This window comes from Drosophila suzukii, chromosome 2L (assembly GCF_043229965.1).
Source record: "Drosophila suzukii chromosome 2L, CBGP_Dsuzu_IsoJpt1.0, whole genome shotgun sequence".
Taxonomy (NCBI): domain Eukaryota; kingdom Metazoa; phylum Arthropoda; class Insecta; order Diptera; family Drosophilidae; genus Drosophila; species Drosophila suzukii.
In genome coordinates this window covers 7,727,865-7,744,056 of record NC_092080.1, presented here as the reverse complement: position 1 = coordinate 7,744,056, position 16,192 = coordinate 7,727,865, and the positions used below count along the sequence as shown (strand labels likewise).

Sequence of the window (16,192 nt, the reverse complement as noted above, 5' to 3'; positions counted from 1 at the left end):
GCGCGAGTGCCACCACCTTGCCATTCCGTGCAGCGTGTCTTGGGGAAAAACCAACTTATTTTATTTTGGATACAACTAAACTTGGAGTTCCCCCCAAAATCGATCGCAAACAGAGGCATCTTATCTCTTGCTGACATCGTAAATTCGAGTAGTATACCGAAACTCGGTCACGATGAAGAAAGTGCTATTGACGAAATCGCAGCACATACAGCCAGTTGTCGCTGGCGGATCGGACCTTTTGCTGAGCAGACAAGCAGCTGTAGTTCGGGTTTCCATTCCCGCTCCACTGGGCACCACCACCTACATCCAGCGCAAGTCCTTCCAGCCTGTCTACGAGGATATTTTCAAATTACTCATGCGAATTCCCGATAAAGCCCTCGTTCAACGGGTGATCGACGCGATGAACGGGCATAACAATAGCGATAAGATCGCTATCTCGTATCAGGGTAAACAATGCTCTTGTGGAGCCCAAAAAGTTGATGCCTCGACGCAAACTGAAACGGAACCCGAAGAAAAACCTATTAAATCAATAGAAAAGCCTGCCATTAAGAATGAATCATCAGAATCTACGGGGAATACCACTACCACTCAGGAGAGTTCAAGTTCCACCCATGTAGAATCACTTTTAGAGCCCATAAAAGTTCCTAAAAAGCGCGGAAGAAAGCGAAATACCTGCGTGCCACAGGTGGTCAAGAGATCAGCAGCTGAAATGGCCCTCCAGGAGCGAGAGGAAAAGCAGCTGACACCCGTGGTCACCAAGAAGAAAAAACAAGATGTTTCTGTGAGTAAAATAATGTATTTCATGGTTAATTATTCTGGGCTCGAAATATTTTCACAGAAATCTTGATTACAAGCCCATGACTCGCAAGTAAAATTACGTGTTTCTAAGGCAAAATTAATCAGAATTGTGAATTTTTTAAGTCCAGCCCCTTATCTTCATAACAAGGAAATACATATTTAACTTTACTGATATTAACTTTAAAAATATTTTTCACAGAAATCCTCAAGTTCGGGGGAAAACCTATTTTCGAAAGCAACCCCTCAGCGTCGTCAGTCCGTATTGTCCGATATATCCCTAGATTTGGATGAGCTCACCCGGGTGGAAGACTATATAAATGGCAGCAGTAAAGACCGGATTATACGAATAATGGCCAATGAATTCAAGAAGGCCCGTATAGTGTCCGAAGAAGGATTGCTGTACGTATAAATGACCTCATTATTATATCATCTTCTCTATAAATACATCTTATGCCCTTTCAGACCTATTCACGACGAAATACTAAACGGTGATGTTTACGGCGTAAAGCGTCAGATGTTCGTCTGCCATCACGCCAACGTGGATATCAATGAGCTGGTCAGCTCCGATGGCGAAGATTGCCTGGAACTCGCCCTGACGCACGACTCGGATACGGAGATTATATCGCTTATTTTGCGGGCTGGCTGCCAGACCGATCACCTCTATGAGAACTCAAATACAGCTCTCCACCTGGCGGTGATAAACAATATAAATATCGAGTCGATTAGGTTACTGATGCGGCGCATCGATCTTAATAGTCTACTGCTAACAAACGATGATGGTTATACAGTTTTGCATCTGGCAGTGCGTAATAATCAGTTCCTGGTTGCGGAAGCAATACTGGATATAATAGATGAGCGGGAATTGGGGGAAACAGTGTACAGGAGAACGCAGGAGGTTCCGAATGCCAATGAAAGCGATGAGAAGGCTTTCGCCAGGTACTACGATCGTGCCTGCGAAAGACTGGAGTTGAGTAAATCCAAGTTGAAGAACCGTCGACATAAAATGGAAGTAATAAATGCCTCCGAGGTAAGGGGTGGCAATCCGCCCCTTTTCTACGCCGTCGAAGGAGAGCAGGGTAGGTTTTAATTAATTTACTGATTAAGTTGTGTATTTATTTAATGAATTTCTAATCTTACAGAACACCTATGCTATTTCCTGCTGGCACACCTGGCCGATCCGGATGAGGAGAACTTAAGCAGGCATTCCCCGAAATCGTTTCACTACGAGTATGCTCGTACGTTGCGCATTAATCTGAAGGTGGCCCGCATTATGGAGAAAGTAGTTGGCATTTTGAATACTTGACTTTAATGTGCTGATGTAAATATACATATATCTGTTCATTAACCCCAGCTTAGTTCAAAATTGGTTCTTTCGAGCCTGGCTAACTGAATGGGTTGTAATGATATAGGCAATCCCTTTTGCGTATGAGTTTTCCAGGGCCATTTTGTGGATTTCTTTCTCTTTTTGGAGTTGGCCTTCTTCTTGGCAAGAACTGAAAGGATACATATATGATATGTAAACTTAAAATCTTATTTCTTCTACATAAGCATAAACATATTTTCAAACCTAGTTTTTCCAGTTCCTGTAATTCCTTCTCACTATAGTGACAATATTTACAATACATTTCAAATTTGCAGTAGCCACCAAAGTAACGCTTGCAAGGAGTTTTCTTGCGTTCCTCGTCCAATATCTTTTTGGGATCTATAATTTTTAGAATTATAATTATATATTTTGGTAGTCTTTAAAAGTTCTTACCCTCAAAACTTTTCATATAATTGGTCTTGGCAATTGTGTGGGAAATACCACCATTGTGCAATTTGCGCACATTCAAATCGTTTTTCATAAAACAACAGCAGTAGTCGCAATAATAACTTTTTCCTCCCATTTCTTAAAAATGTAAACAAAACATACATATGTTTACAATTTACAATACTTTTTAGCGTAGAGGTGGCAAATCGAAAAGTTTTACTGTTTTCGATAGTGTTTAAATATCGATATTTGAGTAGATATATATAATGAAACTTGGTAATATAATTAATTTCTTTTCTTGGTTTTTTAATGTAGATAAGTGGTATACCTAAAAGTAATTCCTTTAAGGACATATTAAATAATAGTACTTTCATCAGAATATTTAAGGAAATATATTTATTTTACTCATATAAGAGAATATAATTTAAAGTCAAGAAAATCAGTGGTTTTAAATTTAGTTTGCTTTTGATATTTAAAGTTATGTAAAGTACCTCTTAGTTTATTTTCCATTCCTTGAATTATAATATTTTACATTTAGGAACTATCGTAAGAGGTTTATTGACCTTGAGCCGGATGGATTGGCCCACCACTATCTGAGTGTGCAGATTTTTTCGCAGCGAATGGCAATATCGCTCGACAGCCGGCGAAACAAAGTAACACGGAGATTCGGGACCAGGATAACCAGAAAAGCATTGCACCTACAGACAACAGACATGGAGCCATCGTTGGACAACTACAAGCTGAGCTGCGAGCTCCTGGGTCACAGCCTGGATGTGCGAGCAGTGGCGGTGGGTGGTGCCACTCCGGAAGGCGGCCAGGTTATTCTGTCCGGTTCACGGGACAAGAGCACCAAGCTCTGGAAGCCCACTGGGTGAGTTGGCAACTAGACCTAGTACTTGCAGAAACCCCATCCTAAGCCCCCGTTTCTTTCCCCCAGAAATGAGTACTTGGAGAGCCTGACCCTGCAGGACCACAAGAACTTCATCTCGTACATCTACTACCTGGAATCGGAGCAGTGGATCTGCACCGCCAGCAACGATGCCACCATCTGCATTTACCAGCAGGATGGCTTTGTGCCTTTGCTCACCCTCAAGGGTCACGGGACCACGGTGTGTGCCCTCGCGGAAGGACTGGCGCCTCGCAGCCTCATCAGCGGCAGTTGGGATAAAACGGCTCGGGTGTGGAGCATCAGCGAGGCGGGTGATGTGACCTTTATTACCTTAGAGGGTCACGAGGCAGCCGTTTGGGCAGTGGCCACCTTGAAGGAGCAGGGAAAATATGTGACCGGTGGAGCCGACAAGAACATCTACTATTGGAACGCGAAGGGCGAGAAGTTGCGCCTGCTCAAGGGACACACGGATTGCGTGAGGGGCCTTATCGGCCTGGAGGCCAACACTCTGCTCTCCTGCGGCAACGATGCTGTCCTGCGGTTTTGGAACGAGGATGGCGAGTGCGTTCGCCAGTTGAGCGGACACACCAACTACATCTATTCGATGGACAGGAATCGAGCTCTGGGCGATCAAGTGGTGGTCTCCTGCGGTGAGGACAGCACGTTGCGCATGTGGAATGTGATCACCGGCGATGAACTGGGTGCTCCCATCATTCATCCCGCCATTTCGGTGTGGTCTGTAGCCTGTCTGAACAACGGCGACATAGTCACCGGTTGCAGCGATGGCGTGGTGAGGGTCTTTAGCCAGGTTCCGGCTCGGCAGGCCAGCGAAGGAATCCTGAAAGCCTTCGATTTGGCTGTGGCCACCAGGAAGTCGCAGATGAACGAAGAGATTGGAGGTGTCAAGAAAACAGAGTAAGCCTTTAAGTGGTTTTCTTCTTAAATCCTTGTAATCCCAAAAACCATTTTTAGCCTTCCAGGTCCCGAGGCCCTGTTGGCTAATGGAACCCGGGATGGGCAAACGAAGATGGTGCGTCATCCTGATGGTTCCGTAAAGTGCTACAGCTGGGAGCTGGGCAATTGGAATCTTGTTGGTGATGTAACTGGTGCCTCCGGAGGGACGCAGGCGAGCTCTGGCAAGAAACTGCATGAGGGCAAGGAGTACGACTTTGTGTTCAACGTGGACATCTCCGACACGGAGCCACCAATCAAGCTGCCCTACAACCTAGGCGAGGATCCCTGGCAGGCGGCCCAGACTTTTATCCATCGCCATAACCTGCCGCAGGCCTACCTCGATCAGGTGGCAAACTTTATAGTGAAGAACTCGCAAAGTGCGCCCGTGGCGATGGAACAAGCGCCTACTGGCTATCAGGATCCCTTCACTGGTGGCTCTCGCTATGTTCCTGGGTCGAGCAATACGAATGTGAGGAGTGGCGGCAATGTGGACCCCTTTACAGGCGCATCAAGTTACTCCACGTCAAGTAGCAACACCCAATCGCAGGTGGATGTGAACTTTGTGCGACCCGGTGACAAGCACTTTCCCGTGAGCAGCTACCGCACCTTCGACACGTGTGATGCGAAGAAGGTGCTGGAGAAGATGAAGTGGGTAAAGAAATGTTCCCTAAGATGCAATTTATCTAATCCCTTCCTGATTTCAGGGAGTTCAATAACAAGCTAACGCCTGCCGATGGCCGAGTTGGAGACGAAGTCTTGCTGGCTGTAATCAAACTAACCGAACAAACACCGGAACTAGATCTGACCTCTCTGGAAGCTCTCATTATCCTGCTGAAGTGGCCAGCGGCCATGCTCTTTCCCGTGCTGGACATTCTTCGCCTGGCCGTGCGGAATGAGCCCATATTTACTGTCCTTAATAATAGCCACAATTTCCTGGGTATCGTGATCCCCCAATTGACTGGTTCCGCGGCCAATCAGCTAATGGTAGTCCGTTGCCTGGCCAATAGTTTGAGTCACACCACCGGACGGCAGCAGGTGGAGTCCCATTTGCCAGAGATTATCGAACTTGTGGGAGCCATCAAGTCAGGCAGTGCCAACCTGCAGATTGCAGTGGCCACCTTCTACTTGAACCTTACAATCGCCCAGACTATGAACGTGACCAAGTCGGAGGTATGTCATATGGTTACCTCCGGTGTGGTGGAGCTGCTCAAGTGGGCCAAGGATCTGGAGGCGTGCTACCGTTCCATGCAGGCCATCGGCAACCTGACCACCACTTCCTGCGGTCAGGAGACCATCGCCCAGGTGGTGTCCGTGGACTACGTGATGGACAAGCTGAGGGAGCTGACCAACACCCCGCAGGGCGAGAACTTCAGCAAGGTGAACTCGGCGGGCCAGGCTCTGCTGGCTGCGTTCTAGGATCTCTGTCCGATCATTCTAAATTATACATATATATTGGAGAACGTTTTTTTCTAAATACACCATATACAACGCTAATCTTTCTTAGACTTGGAATGCTGGGGATCCTCCGCCGACGACGATGAAGGTTCTGGTGGCTGGTGTCGGTTGTTGATCCGGTCCAGGAGTTCATGCTTCCAGCGCTCTTCGGGCACTCCTTTGGCCCAATCTGGCACGGTGATGTTGGGCAACGTTATCGTGGACATGGCTTTGAGGATCTAAATAAGAAGGATGGTCATTACTATCTTAATAATTTGTAATAGGATTGTTTGGAGTATATAAGATTGAATTGTACTTCCTATTTACCTGTTCTGTTCGCGTTTTATCCAGATCCATTTGGAGTTCCCTTGGTCTTGGCTCACTCCAAACCTGCCTTTCGATTTCCACATCAGCCGGCTCAATGGGCGGCATGTTGGGGTCGCCATGAGTGACTTCGGCCGTCATCAAATCAATGTCCCCATCGTTGTCCTCAGAGGGAGCCACCGGTTCCCTGGTCATCTCCTCGGGATCCGCACCATCGTTATCCTCATCTAGGGCGAGTGGCTGATAGCCATCGTACACATCCGAATCATCATCGTCCTCGCTCTCCACTCCTCCTCGCGGATGCTCCACCGTTGGCGTTGGAAATAGGTCCTGACCAGGATCTGTGGGTAATTCCGGACTTCCCATTGTTATTGTTTTTTCGCCCTGTAAAGTTCTGTCATCGATAACGATAGGCAAAAAGTCAAGTGCTGTAAAAGGCAAAAATGTATAAAGATACCGCTAAAATTTAAAAATTAAATGTTCTCAGCAAATTTGAGGAAATGTATTATATACCTATTTCTACATCTCTAAATTAATAATTTAAAAAAAAAAAAACAGCATATTTTACATAAAAGTCATAATATATTTTTAATACATGTACGCGGCGGCAGGAGCGGTGGCAGCTGTGCTGCCCGCTTCGGAAGCCCCCACTTTCTGGAGCGGTATAATCGTGGACTTAATATCTCTATTCGAGGTCTTTCTCAATTCGGTGGCCGCGTGTTGCAGCTGCAGGGTGCACTCATTGCTGGCTCCATTCAGGCTGAGATGGGCGCACTCCTTTTCCAGCAGCATGGCCAAGGCCTCCAGCAGCTCCACGAATCCCAGGGCCAAAGCAGCTCGTCGAATCCGATTGAGCTCCTTGTAGAAATGCTGCGTCTTATCGGGCATCTTCTTGGCATGCCGCAGTACCTTCTGGACATCGGACTGCAGGCTGGCCTGTCGTATCCATACCACACTGCTCTGGGAATAGGATCTCCGATCGGCGCGCACTGGAAAGCTCGCTGTTTCTCCAGGGGCCAAATCCTCGGGGAATCCCAGCAATTCCAGATCTCCCACCCAGGGTATAACATTTGTGCCAGGTGGAAGAATGTTTAACATCAGATTGGATTTCTTCTTGCCATCGGTAAATGCATATATGAAGCCATACCACTTATCGCCCACTTTAACCAAAGCGGCCATGTTCTCCATTTTGAGAGCTCCGTGAAGGAGGACGCAAAGGTTTTCCTTTTGCTGCTCCGTCTGAGGACCAGGTTTAAGGACAATGGTCACATCATCGTCGCCACTCTCTTCTGTGTCCTTGGGATCCTTGGCGTAGAAGTCACGTATATCGGTTTCCAGTTTCTCCAGCTCATAATTCGGATTACTGACATCTAGGTTAAGTTTTGGTGGCTTGGCTGCTGGCGGCAGGCTTCCAGATCTTCGGCTCCCGCCAGTCTTTTCCCGTTCAACCTTCGGCAGCACCCAATGACGACTTAGAGTAGCCGGCGAACCAATGTCCGAAAGGGCTAGGAAACCACACACCTCAATACGTTGATCTATGTGGCGAGTAGTGGGTTCTCGGCCGAAAACTAAAGATTTTTGCTCATAAGGTGCCGTGGGTGGCCAGAGCAGAACAGGCGCCTCCATGCGGAAGTAGCTGCCGCACTTTAGGGTCACCTCCGAGGACTTGTAGCTGGACTCACACAGCCGTTCTATTAGTTCGAAAACCGTAGTGCGTCCCAGTTCGCTTTTGTGGCTAGGATTAGGATTGGGATTGGGATTTCCTTCGACAGCATCGGTGTTCTTAGCTGGTTTGGTCATAAACAGCTGGCCTGTAAGATAAACCAACTCATTAGTGACTTGTATATTCTATAAATCTTAATCTCACCCTTTAGTGAGACCTTGTCCAGTAGCTGTTGGTATACAGCCAATCCCCTAGTGAAATAGTGATCACCGTGCAGACCCAAACAGATAAAGTTCAGGTTGTAGTTGGCCAGGGTTTTCAGAAAGTTGAATTCCGGCTCCGTCTCCTTGTCGGCGTAGGCTTCCAGGAAACTAATGATCGAGGTGTTGCCAAAGCCGAGTCCACAATCCGTGAAGACGACCACCTGCAGGATATTCTGGTTGCCCCACGGCGACATTATGGACACCACCGCCTTGAGCATGCTCATCAGACAGGCTTTGTCCACAGGCTCCACTTTTTTGACTGCCTGCCGGATCTGGTCGTAGTCCCGGGTGAAGTCCACCTTCAGTTCCGCCGTGGTGGAGTAGGAGAGCAGACCAAGATGCTCCAGTTTTCCGGCCGCCGTCAGGTTGTCCAGTAAATGCTGAATCCCCTTGATGGCCAGCGATTGGTAGGTGTGCTCATTCCGTCCTGGGACAGGACGAAGCATCGATAGCGATGCATCCAGTGCTATTAGGGTGGGCATATCGCTGCTTTATATATCAGATTTTAAATAATAATTGTTTTTTTTATATTTGCGGCAATATTTGTTATTTATGCATCTTCTTCTGCCTCTCCAGCTGAAAGGCTATTCACAACGGACTATATGTTGTTGTTCCAGGTGAATGGTAGTTCTCCATAAATTGGCGCCAAAAAGGAAATTCAAATATTTGAAATATTATATTTTGAGTAATTAATATGTTTTGATAAATAATTTAGTTTATTTCTTAGTTAGATACTTTTTTTTTTTTTACACGTTATGATATTTAAGTTTATTTTTTAAATATTAAATGTGACAAATATTAATTTTCGTTATAATTTAAATTTCACAAGTAAACAAACAAATTAAAAGCTTTATTTTATTAACTTGTACTCAAAATTCTTGGAACTGGCGCCAGCAGAATCCAATTATATTGGAAAGTTTAGGCATCTCAATCAATCAATTCGAAACATTAATTGTCTTAGATTTTGCCGCAAAACCATCTAGAGATCGTCACCCATATCATTTGTTTGCATTGTGCTAAATGGTTTTGTATTAGAATAGATTGAATTTTGATTCGTTGGCACCCCGACTTGACTCGATGCGGGAACTCATCATCTTTTGATTTTAATTATTAAAAACATATGCAGCCGCCTGAGAAAGGCGGAGAGCAGTTCTCTCTGCTATCGGGGAGGAATACGGATCCACATCTATTCCGGAATAGTCGGCACAACCAGCATCATTCCTCGTTCTCAACTCGAGCTGTGAGGACGTCCAGTTGAAGTGCTCCGATTTTAGATCAAAGTGATCCAAGTGCAAGACTTGAAAGTGTTTTAGTGACCTTAAGTTCTTCAAATTCGCAGTCGAGTGAGTATTTCATTTTATTACCTCATCTAACAAAACAAATACTATTTAATTAGCAAATAAAACACGAGCCTACAATGAGGGATATATCATTATTAGTCAACCTTTAACCCAATCCTTATCAACGCAAATACATTCCCCCTATCTTGGAGCATTTTCAATATTTTACTCATTAACGGTGGCTGTTTTATTTTTGCACTCGTAAATTTCACTCGCTTATTTCTGACCCAATTTCCTCAATGCATCACTTCCTCTCCCTTTTGAAGGAAAAACTGGCACATGCAGTTGTCCAGTGGATATTTTTGCGTCATTTGTTTATCGCGGCAAGAACAATATCGCTCTATATAATGCATATATATTTAGCGAGGTCTATCCGCACGAAACGGACAAGGAACCAATTCGCTTTGTTTGCAGTTGTTTCAGCTGCAAATCAGTGGCATTTCTTTATTATTTGTTTGCATCCCCATAAATATTGCACATAAACTTGCCCATATTTGTTTATACCATAGTTATTTGCGATAAACATTTTCCGATGTGAAGCGAAAGGAAACGACGCCATTGCAATTGTTTTCAATAACCATTCGATTTTCCCCCAGGTCACGCAGTGGATTTGCATATCAGCATCCCAATTAAAGATTGGATCGGATCAAAACGCACTTTATACGAACCATGGGTGGAAGAAGTCGGACACTCCAATTAGTATTCCTAGCTCTAATTGCCCTCGGACAATGGCACTCGATTGCAGCGGGGCCAGTCACGTAAGTAAATTGGATCGATCTACTTAACTTGGAAAGTAGGAAAGATAACTTCCCCCGGAAAAAATGTTTCGTGCCTATGATAAAGTTTAATATGTAGTTATGGAAGTTTGGTACTTCTTAATATTGCATATATGAGATCTAACATAATATAATACCTTATTATAATTGTAATATCAGTTATCAGAGGATAATAGTTCTTCCCACACTAAAACTCAACACTATTCTACTGTTTTTGTGTAGTTTTTAGGATAGAACATTTTCTCTATAACACTAATTTTTTAATTACATCTTCCCCAATTTAATTTCCCAATTTCGTGGGGACTCGTAAACCATTAAGGTTTTCCAGTTTTAAGAGCTCCAATTACTGCACTTTGAGTGAGATGCTCTCAGAAACAATAACTCCGCTATCATATCTCATGCAAGGGGCGGTAATTGGATGCTCAAACTTTCAAAATCCCCGTCCCCAATCTGTATTCAATGAAACTAGAATTTCTTTTTATGGTTTTGACACATGTCACACATTCGTTCGCACTTGGTTTCGGAGTGGTTCTGTTCCCGTATGCCATCCCATGACTTATAATACCCTCCACTGTGAGGAGTTTTTAGCGAAATGTGCAAGACTTCAAACTAAAAGAAGTTGTCGGCGCCTGGGGCCATCGCATGGATATGGATGCATCCCATGCACGGCCACTCCATTCCACTAATGACTAATGCCTTCAAAGAGAAGCCAAGATGTTGGCTGTTCCGCCTATTTGTTTGTTTATTTTCGTACTCTGGATGGGACATGGGGAATGTTTTTACTGCACACTTCATGCAAATGGGCTGGCTATTCGGAGGGTGACTGGGGATAGAAGCATATGTTTTATGTTTCCCCCCTATAAATCTATGCTCTATCCATCAACATCAATGCATTTCACACAAACAGCTTTCGGAATAGTGGATTAGGGTTCCTGACCCTGAGATCCCGGCCATCAGGCATTCACCACTTATCCCATCCTCGATCGCTATTGCGCCCCTCAATATTTATAGACGCCCATGATGGTGGTGGTCCCATTCCCATTCCCATCTATTCTGCATCTCCACCCCCACTCAGATGATTAATGGCCCAGAGCGAGGCTAATTTTAAGCAATCTCCCTATCCCCCGCCTCTTTGCAGCAACGAGGAGCTGCGTGGAACTATCCAGTCACTGATCTACTCCTACAACCAGCTGGACAATAAGTTGGAGCGTCACGAGCACAGGGAACGCGCCTTGGGTGAACTGCTGAAGAAGGCCCTGCAATCCCTGCAGAAGGGACAGAAGAGTCTGGAGCCCATTAATGGAATCTTCGGGCGTCTGGATGAGAGGGTCAGCCAAATAGAGACCATGCTGATTACGGTAAGTCAGGGGTAATGATATTGGGTTACTTTATCACTTATTCAAGAAGAAACGTTCTTGAAATCAAGACGAAAGTGTTCTCGAGACTATTTTTCTTCAGAAAACAAAAAAGACCTATTTGAGAAATCAAGACGAAAGTGTTCTCGAGATTGCTTTTCTTCAGAAATCAAACAAGACCAATTTGAGAACACATTTTACTTCTCCAAAAATATATGTTCTTGAAATCAAGACGAAAGTGTTCTCGAGTTTGTTTTCCTACAGGAACTGCCTCGATTTTGTCTCTAGAAATTTTGTATAAAGTTTGTTAGAAAATGCATATAAATCTTACCTGTGATTCTTCCCATAAAATCTTATATTTTTGACTATCTTATCCTTAGCAAGAGGAGAAGTACAACGCGCAATCGGATCGCTTTAACCAGGCCACGGATCACATGTTCAAGTGGATGAGGGAGAACGACGAGTGCTTCAAGAGACCACCAGTTAGTGCCAACTTGATTGCTCCACCAGCCGCACCCGCCGCCCCAGCCATTCCCAAGGAGTTCCTGGAGGAGCAGAGGCGCTTCAACGCAAAGTTGCTGGAGGAGATCCAAAATCTGAAGGCAAGCAACCAGAAGGCAGCCGACCAAACGCAGAAGAGCTTCGAAAGTCTGCCCAAGGGACCGGAGTTGCTGTCCCAGATTGAGGCCAAGTTGCAGGAGCACTCCGCCAGTGTCACCACCGCTGCTCCGCCGAAGAACAATGAGTTCGAGGCCCAACTCCTGGAGCGTCTGAATTCGCTGGGTGGAAAGGTTACCGAGTTGAGTGAGACTGTTCAGCGGCCTGCTGCGCCAGTTGGTCTGAACGAGAATGATCGGGCCTACATCCAGGAACTGAATAACGATACCCTGAATGCCTTGGCTGAACTTAGGACCGAGTCATCGGCAATTCAGAAATCAGGTGGGTCTAAATAATATCTTAAGTTACTCTAAAACACTTTCTAACAATTATTCTATACCTCGAAAAGGTTTTAAGTCCAACCGACTTTAATAGAACTATAGATTTGTTAATACTCCAAAGTTACAATTTATATTACTATTTTAAAAACACTTTTCGTTCTTCAAAAAGTATTTTAAATTTTGATTTTATATTTGATCTTGTTTGAAATCGTCGTTTAAAATTTTTAATTACCATTCGACTTTAAAGTATCTATAGATGCTATAGATACTATCTATATATAATCAATATATTGATTTATTAGTGCTTCAGGGGAAAAATGATTTTATTATTTAAAAAAATATCTATTTTTTAAAATACCTACATTTTTTATTGATGGTATCTAGGGTTGATTTTATATTGGCAAGTATTAAATATAAATAAAATTTAATTGAATTAAATTCATTCTTATGAACTCTTCCTATTTTCTTCAATAATATAAATACTTACTTCGTTCCCTACTTAGCTGCAACGGAGACCACGGAGCGACTGCAGCAGACGGAGGCCAATATCCAGGCGGACGTTCGCCAGCTCTCCACTGACGTGGGCATCCTTAACAAATACTTCGCCTCGACCAACGAGAGCAATGCCAAGCTGAACGAGGGACTGGAGGCCCTGAGCAAGTTCAACAACATCATGATGACCAACTCGCAGGTGGTATTGGACACACAGCGCAAGGTGGACTTTGGCACTCTGAATGTGGTGCAGCGGGTGGGCAAGCTGTTGGAGGAGGAGATGACCAAGCTGAGCGAGCTGCTGAAGGAGCGCTTCGCATCGCTCGATGGAACGGTGGTGAATACCCAGCAGGAGGCGAACAAGAACATCAGTGCACTGCTGGAGACCGAACTGAACCAGGTGTGGCACCGCATCGAGATCATGGCCGGCGAGATTAGCCAGAGCAGGGAAATGCTCGGAGTGATTCAGTCTGCATCCGATGGCTACATCAACAGCACCCTGGCCACGATGATGGGACTGGGCAGCAAGGTGCAGGAGACCAAGAAGCACATGATCGACATGGACGAGAACCTCAACTTCCTGCTGGGCAAGCTGGCACTGATGTCCAGCGAGTTCGCCAACATAAAGAAGGGTCTGGCCGAATCGCTCGAGGATCTGCGCAACTCCTTCCATGTGCTCCATGAGCGGATGCCCACGGGTCCGGGTCCCCATAACATCGACAAGAACAAGTATCTTACCGATGTCAATCTCCTGTCCAAGCGCCATGCCGAGCCTGAAAGGGAGTAGAAGGAAACAAGGGACTTGCCCAGGAATTAACAAAATACAATACTCCTAACCATAGCGTCTAAGTCTGCCCACTTACATATAATCATCTAGTTGCGCTTAAAGTTAAAGGATTGCAAAACATCGAGATCGAAGTGTCCTAAAATTTATCAAGATATCCAAAGAAACTCCTTATATTACAAGATAATATTAAATTAGTTGTATTGCAGTACTAATAACTTAAGCGCAGCTGTACGTATTAATGCAACTCGATCTTAAAACGCAAAACCCTGCCCCGAAAATACACTTCATTATGAACAATACACTTTTGTGGTTTATTCTTACGAACTAAAAGGAATTCCTGGCGATAATTTACATAAAATTAAGGTAACTAGTTAATATAGGGCGATCGTTTCGGGTTTTTTTACGTGCCCCATCGTTGTTCGCATCGCGAGTACTTGGACAGGATGTTGGCGAACGTCTCCACGTCAAAGTGGCGTCCGCTGGGATGCGTGTGGAACTCGGTGAAGCGCGCATGCCACGGCAGCAGGCCGTATGTGCACGTCTGCCGGGCGAAGATGATGCCCAAGTCGGGTTCCGGGGCCTCAAATCCCAGTCGCTTGTTCAGCATGCCGGTAATCTGCTCGGTGAGCGCTTCGCGCTTTTGCTTGAGTAGATTTTGCACCGCTGGCGTCTCCCTGCCTTCGTACAACTCCCGGCAGACGTCGGCGATTAGGGCATGGCCATCGGAGGCGCTGATTTGATAGAGCTGCAAGACGGGGGAAACCAAAAACACAATTAGAAATTGATAAGAGAACCATTAGTTCCGGGAATCGGTTGAGTTGGTATACCCTAACAAAGAGCTTATGTCTTTTTTAAGAAGGAAAACTGTTTTTTATTTAGAATATGTAGAATATTGAAATAAAATAATTTTTTAGGAAATCTGCACTGTCTACATTTTGTTCAGTAAACGAATGTATTTAAAAAAAAATATGTTTATACCATTTCTTTGAAATGTAAACAAGAGTGATGAAATGTTGACTGAAATATGGTACACGTTGACTGAAATATGGTACATGTTGACTTTCAAGTAGGTTATTAGTATGTAGGGGTATATCAACCTATGTTCACTGAGTTCATTACTCTAATCCAATACTCTTATCAAATCCCGCCACTCACCTGAAATTGAGGGGAATGTGAGCCGTTGGCCCCGTTCACATAACCATTTGTTTTTTGTCCGTTCTTGGGCTGAGTCTCCGATTTGCTGGCACTCGGAATAGGTGGCCACTTAAAGCAGCTACCCTGTTCCTCGCTGGTTGTGCTACAGATCTCGGCCAGATCCACATAGCCGTGGTCTTTCGAACGCCTATCATACAAGCTAACATGTTTGATGCCCACGTCCAGGGCAAAGTCAAAGATCTTCCTCACGAGCACCGCATCCACGCCGGTGTCCATGGGCGAGATGACCAGGACCAGATGCTGGGGCGTCTTGGTCAACTGGGAGCGGCAGTCGGCAAGCACGCGCCGCTCGTGCAGCTCACGTGCCATTCCGCTGCGCCAAAGGTCATATGACCACCTGACCACCAGTGCATTCAGGCGCTCTCGCAGCCGCCAAATCAGCTCATAGCCGCCGACCAGGAGCAGCAGGATCCTGCCCAGCAGCAGGCACAGCACCTCGATCATGTTGGAGACTGCGGAGGCGGTTTATGGGCCAGCGTTAAGTCTCTTCGGCTTGGAATCCGCTCCTGTTGCTTCTTCGATTCCCCGTCGCAGTGTACACAAGCGAACATAACCTGCAAAAGTGGGTTGGGAAACTGGGATTAGGCGTTTCCAGGGGAGCCGGCGGCCTACCCACGGTTATCCAGGGTCACTTGGCTACCTGCTCAGTCACTTGGGGCGCGGGCTCATTGTGTTATCCAAGCGATTCCAAGTTTTAACCGATGCGCTCTCTCAGAATAATTGAAATACGTGTTCTTGAGTGTGACCATTCGAAGGGGACGGAAAATACCAACATTTTGTATACTGTTATTTAACCGTGATTTTGATGAATATTTTTTATATATGATTGAAATTAAATAAAACAATTATTGTTTATTAGCAATTTATTAATACTTGGGTAATGATTGCTATTTTTTAATTTTTAAATACTTTTAAATTTATAAAAAGGTTAAATATGTTGTAATATCATTCCTTGTCACATATGCATGTTATTTTTTTATTTCAAATTCAACACCCATAAATTATAAATAAAACATTACAAAATTGATTGATTAATTTCACATAAATGTATTCCGGTTTTTCTTATTATTTCTATGTTTATTTTATATTTAACAAAACCAGGCGAGCCGAAAGCCTTAGTTGCTAGCACTCCAATCATAAGTAAGCTCATAGTCTTACACTTTGAATTAGCTTTACAGAAATAAATACATAAATTTATTTTTTATAATTATGAA

The 16,192-nt window shown here is 44.7% G+C and overlaps 7 protein-coding genes across 9 annotated transcripts; 3 read left to right on the top strand and 4 right to left on the bottom strand.

Moving 5' to 3' along the window:
• The first annotated feature begins 12 nt into the window (after window positions 1-12).
• Window positions 13-2,143, top strand: Charon (charon). Its single transcript, XM_017068985.4, has 4 exons — window positions 13-781; window positions 998-1,197; window positions 1,261-1,874; window positions 1,938-2,143. The coding sequence occupies exons 1-4, from the start codon at window positions 173-175 to the stop codon at window positions 2,099-2,101; spliced, it is 1,587 nt and encodes a 528-aa protein (XP_016924474.3). The 5' UTR covers window positions 13-172; the 3' UTR covers window positions 2,102-2,143.
• LOC108005672 (zinc finger matrin-type protein 5) lies at window positions 1,880-2,745 on the bottom strand. The gene is made up of 3 exons (XM_017068997.4): window positions 2,555-2,745; window positions 2,366-2,500; window positions 1,880-2,291 (listed from the first exon to the last, which is right to left on the bottom strand). Exons 1-3 carry the CDS (start codon window positions 2,682-2,684, stop codon window positions 2,140-2,142), a joined length of 417 nt encoding a protein of 138 aa, XP_016924486.3. The 5' UTR covers window positions 2,685-2,745; the 3' UTR covers window positions 1,880-2,139.
• A 408-nt stretch (window positions 2,746-3,153) lies between these two features.
• On the top strand, window positions 3,154-5,885 carry Plap (phospholipase A2 activator protein). Its single transcript, XM_017090088.4, has 4 exons — window positions 3,154-3,419; window positions 3,486-4,352; window positions 4,410-5,039; window positions 5,096-5,885. The coding sequence occupies exons 1-4, from the start codon at window positions 3,169-3,171 to the stop codon at window positions 5,805-5,807; spliced, it is 2,460 nt and encodes an 819-aa protein (XP_016945577.3). The 5' UTR covers window positions 3,154-3,168; the 3' UTR covers window positions 5,808-5,885.
• Window positions 5,824-6,555, bottom strand: LOC108021392 (male-enhanced antigen 1). Its single transcript, XM_017090089.4, has 2 exons — window positions 6,153-6,555; window positions 5,824-6,064 (listed from the first exon to the last, which is right to left on the bottom strand). The coding sequence occupies exons 1-2, from the start codon at window positions 6,513-6,515 to the stop codon at window positions 5,882-5,884; spliced, it is 546 nt and encodes a 181-aa protein (XP_016945578.3). The 5' UTR covers window positions 6,516-6,555; the 3' UTR covers window positions 5,824-5,881.
• A 156-nt stretch (window positions 6,556-6,711) lies between these two features.
• On the bottom strand, window positions 6,712-8,599 carry IntS14 (integrator complex subunit 14). Its single transcript, XM_017070663.4, has 2 exons — window positions 8,017-8,599; window positions 6,712-7,960 (listed from the first exon to the last, which is right to left on the bottom strand). The coding sequence occupies exons 1-2, from the start codon at window positions 8,555-8,557 to the stop codon at window positions 6,738-6,740; spliced, it is 1,764 nt and encodes a 587-aa protein (XP_016926152.3). The 5' UTR covers window positions 8,558-8,599; the 3' UTR covers window positions 6,712-6,737.
• Window positions 8,600-9,261: 662 nt separating this feature from the next.
• LOC108021259 (putative leucine-rich repeat-containing protein DDB_G0290503) lies at window positions 9,262-14,062 on the top strand. Its single transcript, XM_017089882.4, has 5 exons — window positions 9,262-9,418; window positions 10,012-10,173; window positions 11,330-11,549; window positions 11,927-12,485; window positions 12,988-14,062. Exons 2-5 carry the CDS (start codon window positions 10,085-10,087, stop codon window positions 13,761-13,763), a joined length of 1,644 nt encoding a protein of 547 aa, XP_016945371.3. The 5' UTR covers window positions 9,262-9,418; window positions 10,012-10,084; the 3' UTR covers window positions 13,764-14,062.
• Tango14 (transport and golgi organization 14) lies at window positions 14,051-15,748 on the bottom strand. Of its 3 annotated transcripts, none has more exons than XM_017089885.4 (3): window positions 15,619-15,748; window positions 14,919-15,532; window positions 14,051-14,508 (listed from the first exon to the last, which is right to left on the bottom strand). In XM_017089885.4, exons 2-3 carry the CDS (start codon window positions 15,420-15,422, stop codon window positions 14,164-14,166), a joined length of 849 nt encoding a protein of 282 aa, XP_016945374.3. In that variant the 5' UTR covers window positions 15,423-15,532; window positions 15,619-15,748; the 3' UTR covers window positions 14,051-14,163. The 3 variants fall into 3 exon arrangements, with proteins under 3 accessions (XP_016945374.3, XP_016945372.3, XP_016945373.3); XM_017089883.4 differs by having other exon boundaries at window positions 15,591-15,742; XM_017089884.4 differs by having other exon boundaries at window positions 15,595-15,742.
• Between the last annotated feature and the right edge of the window lie 444 nt (window positions 15,749-16,192).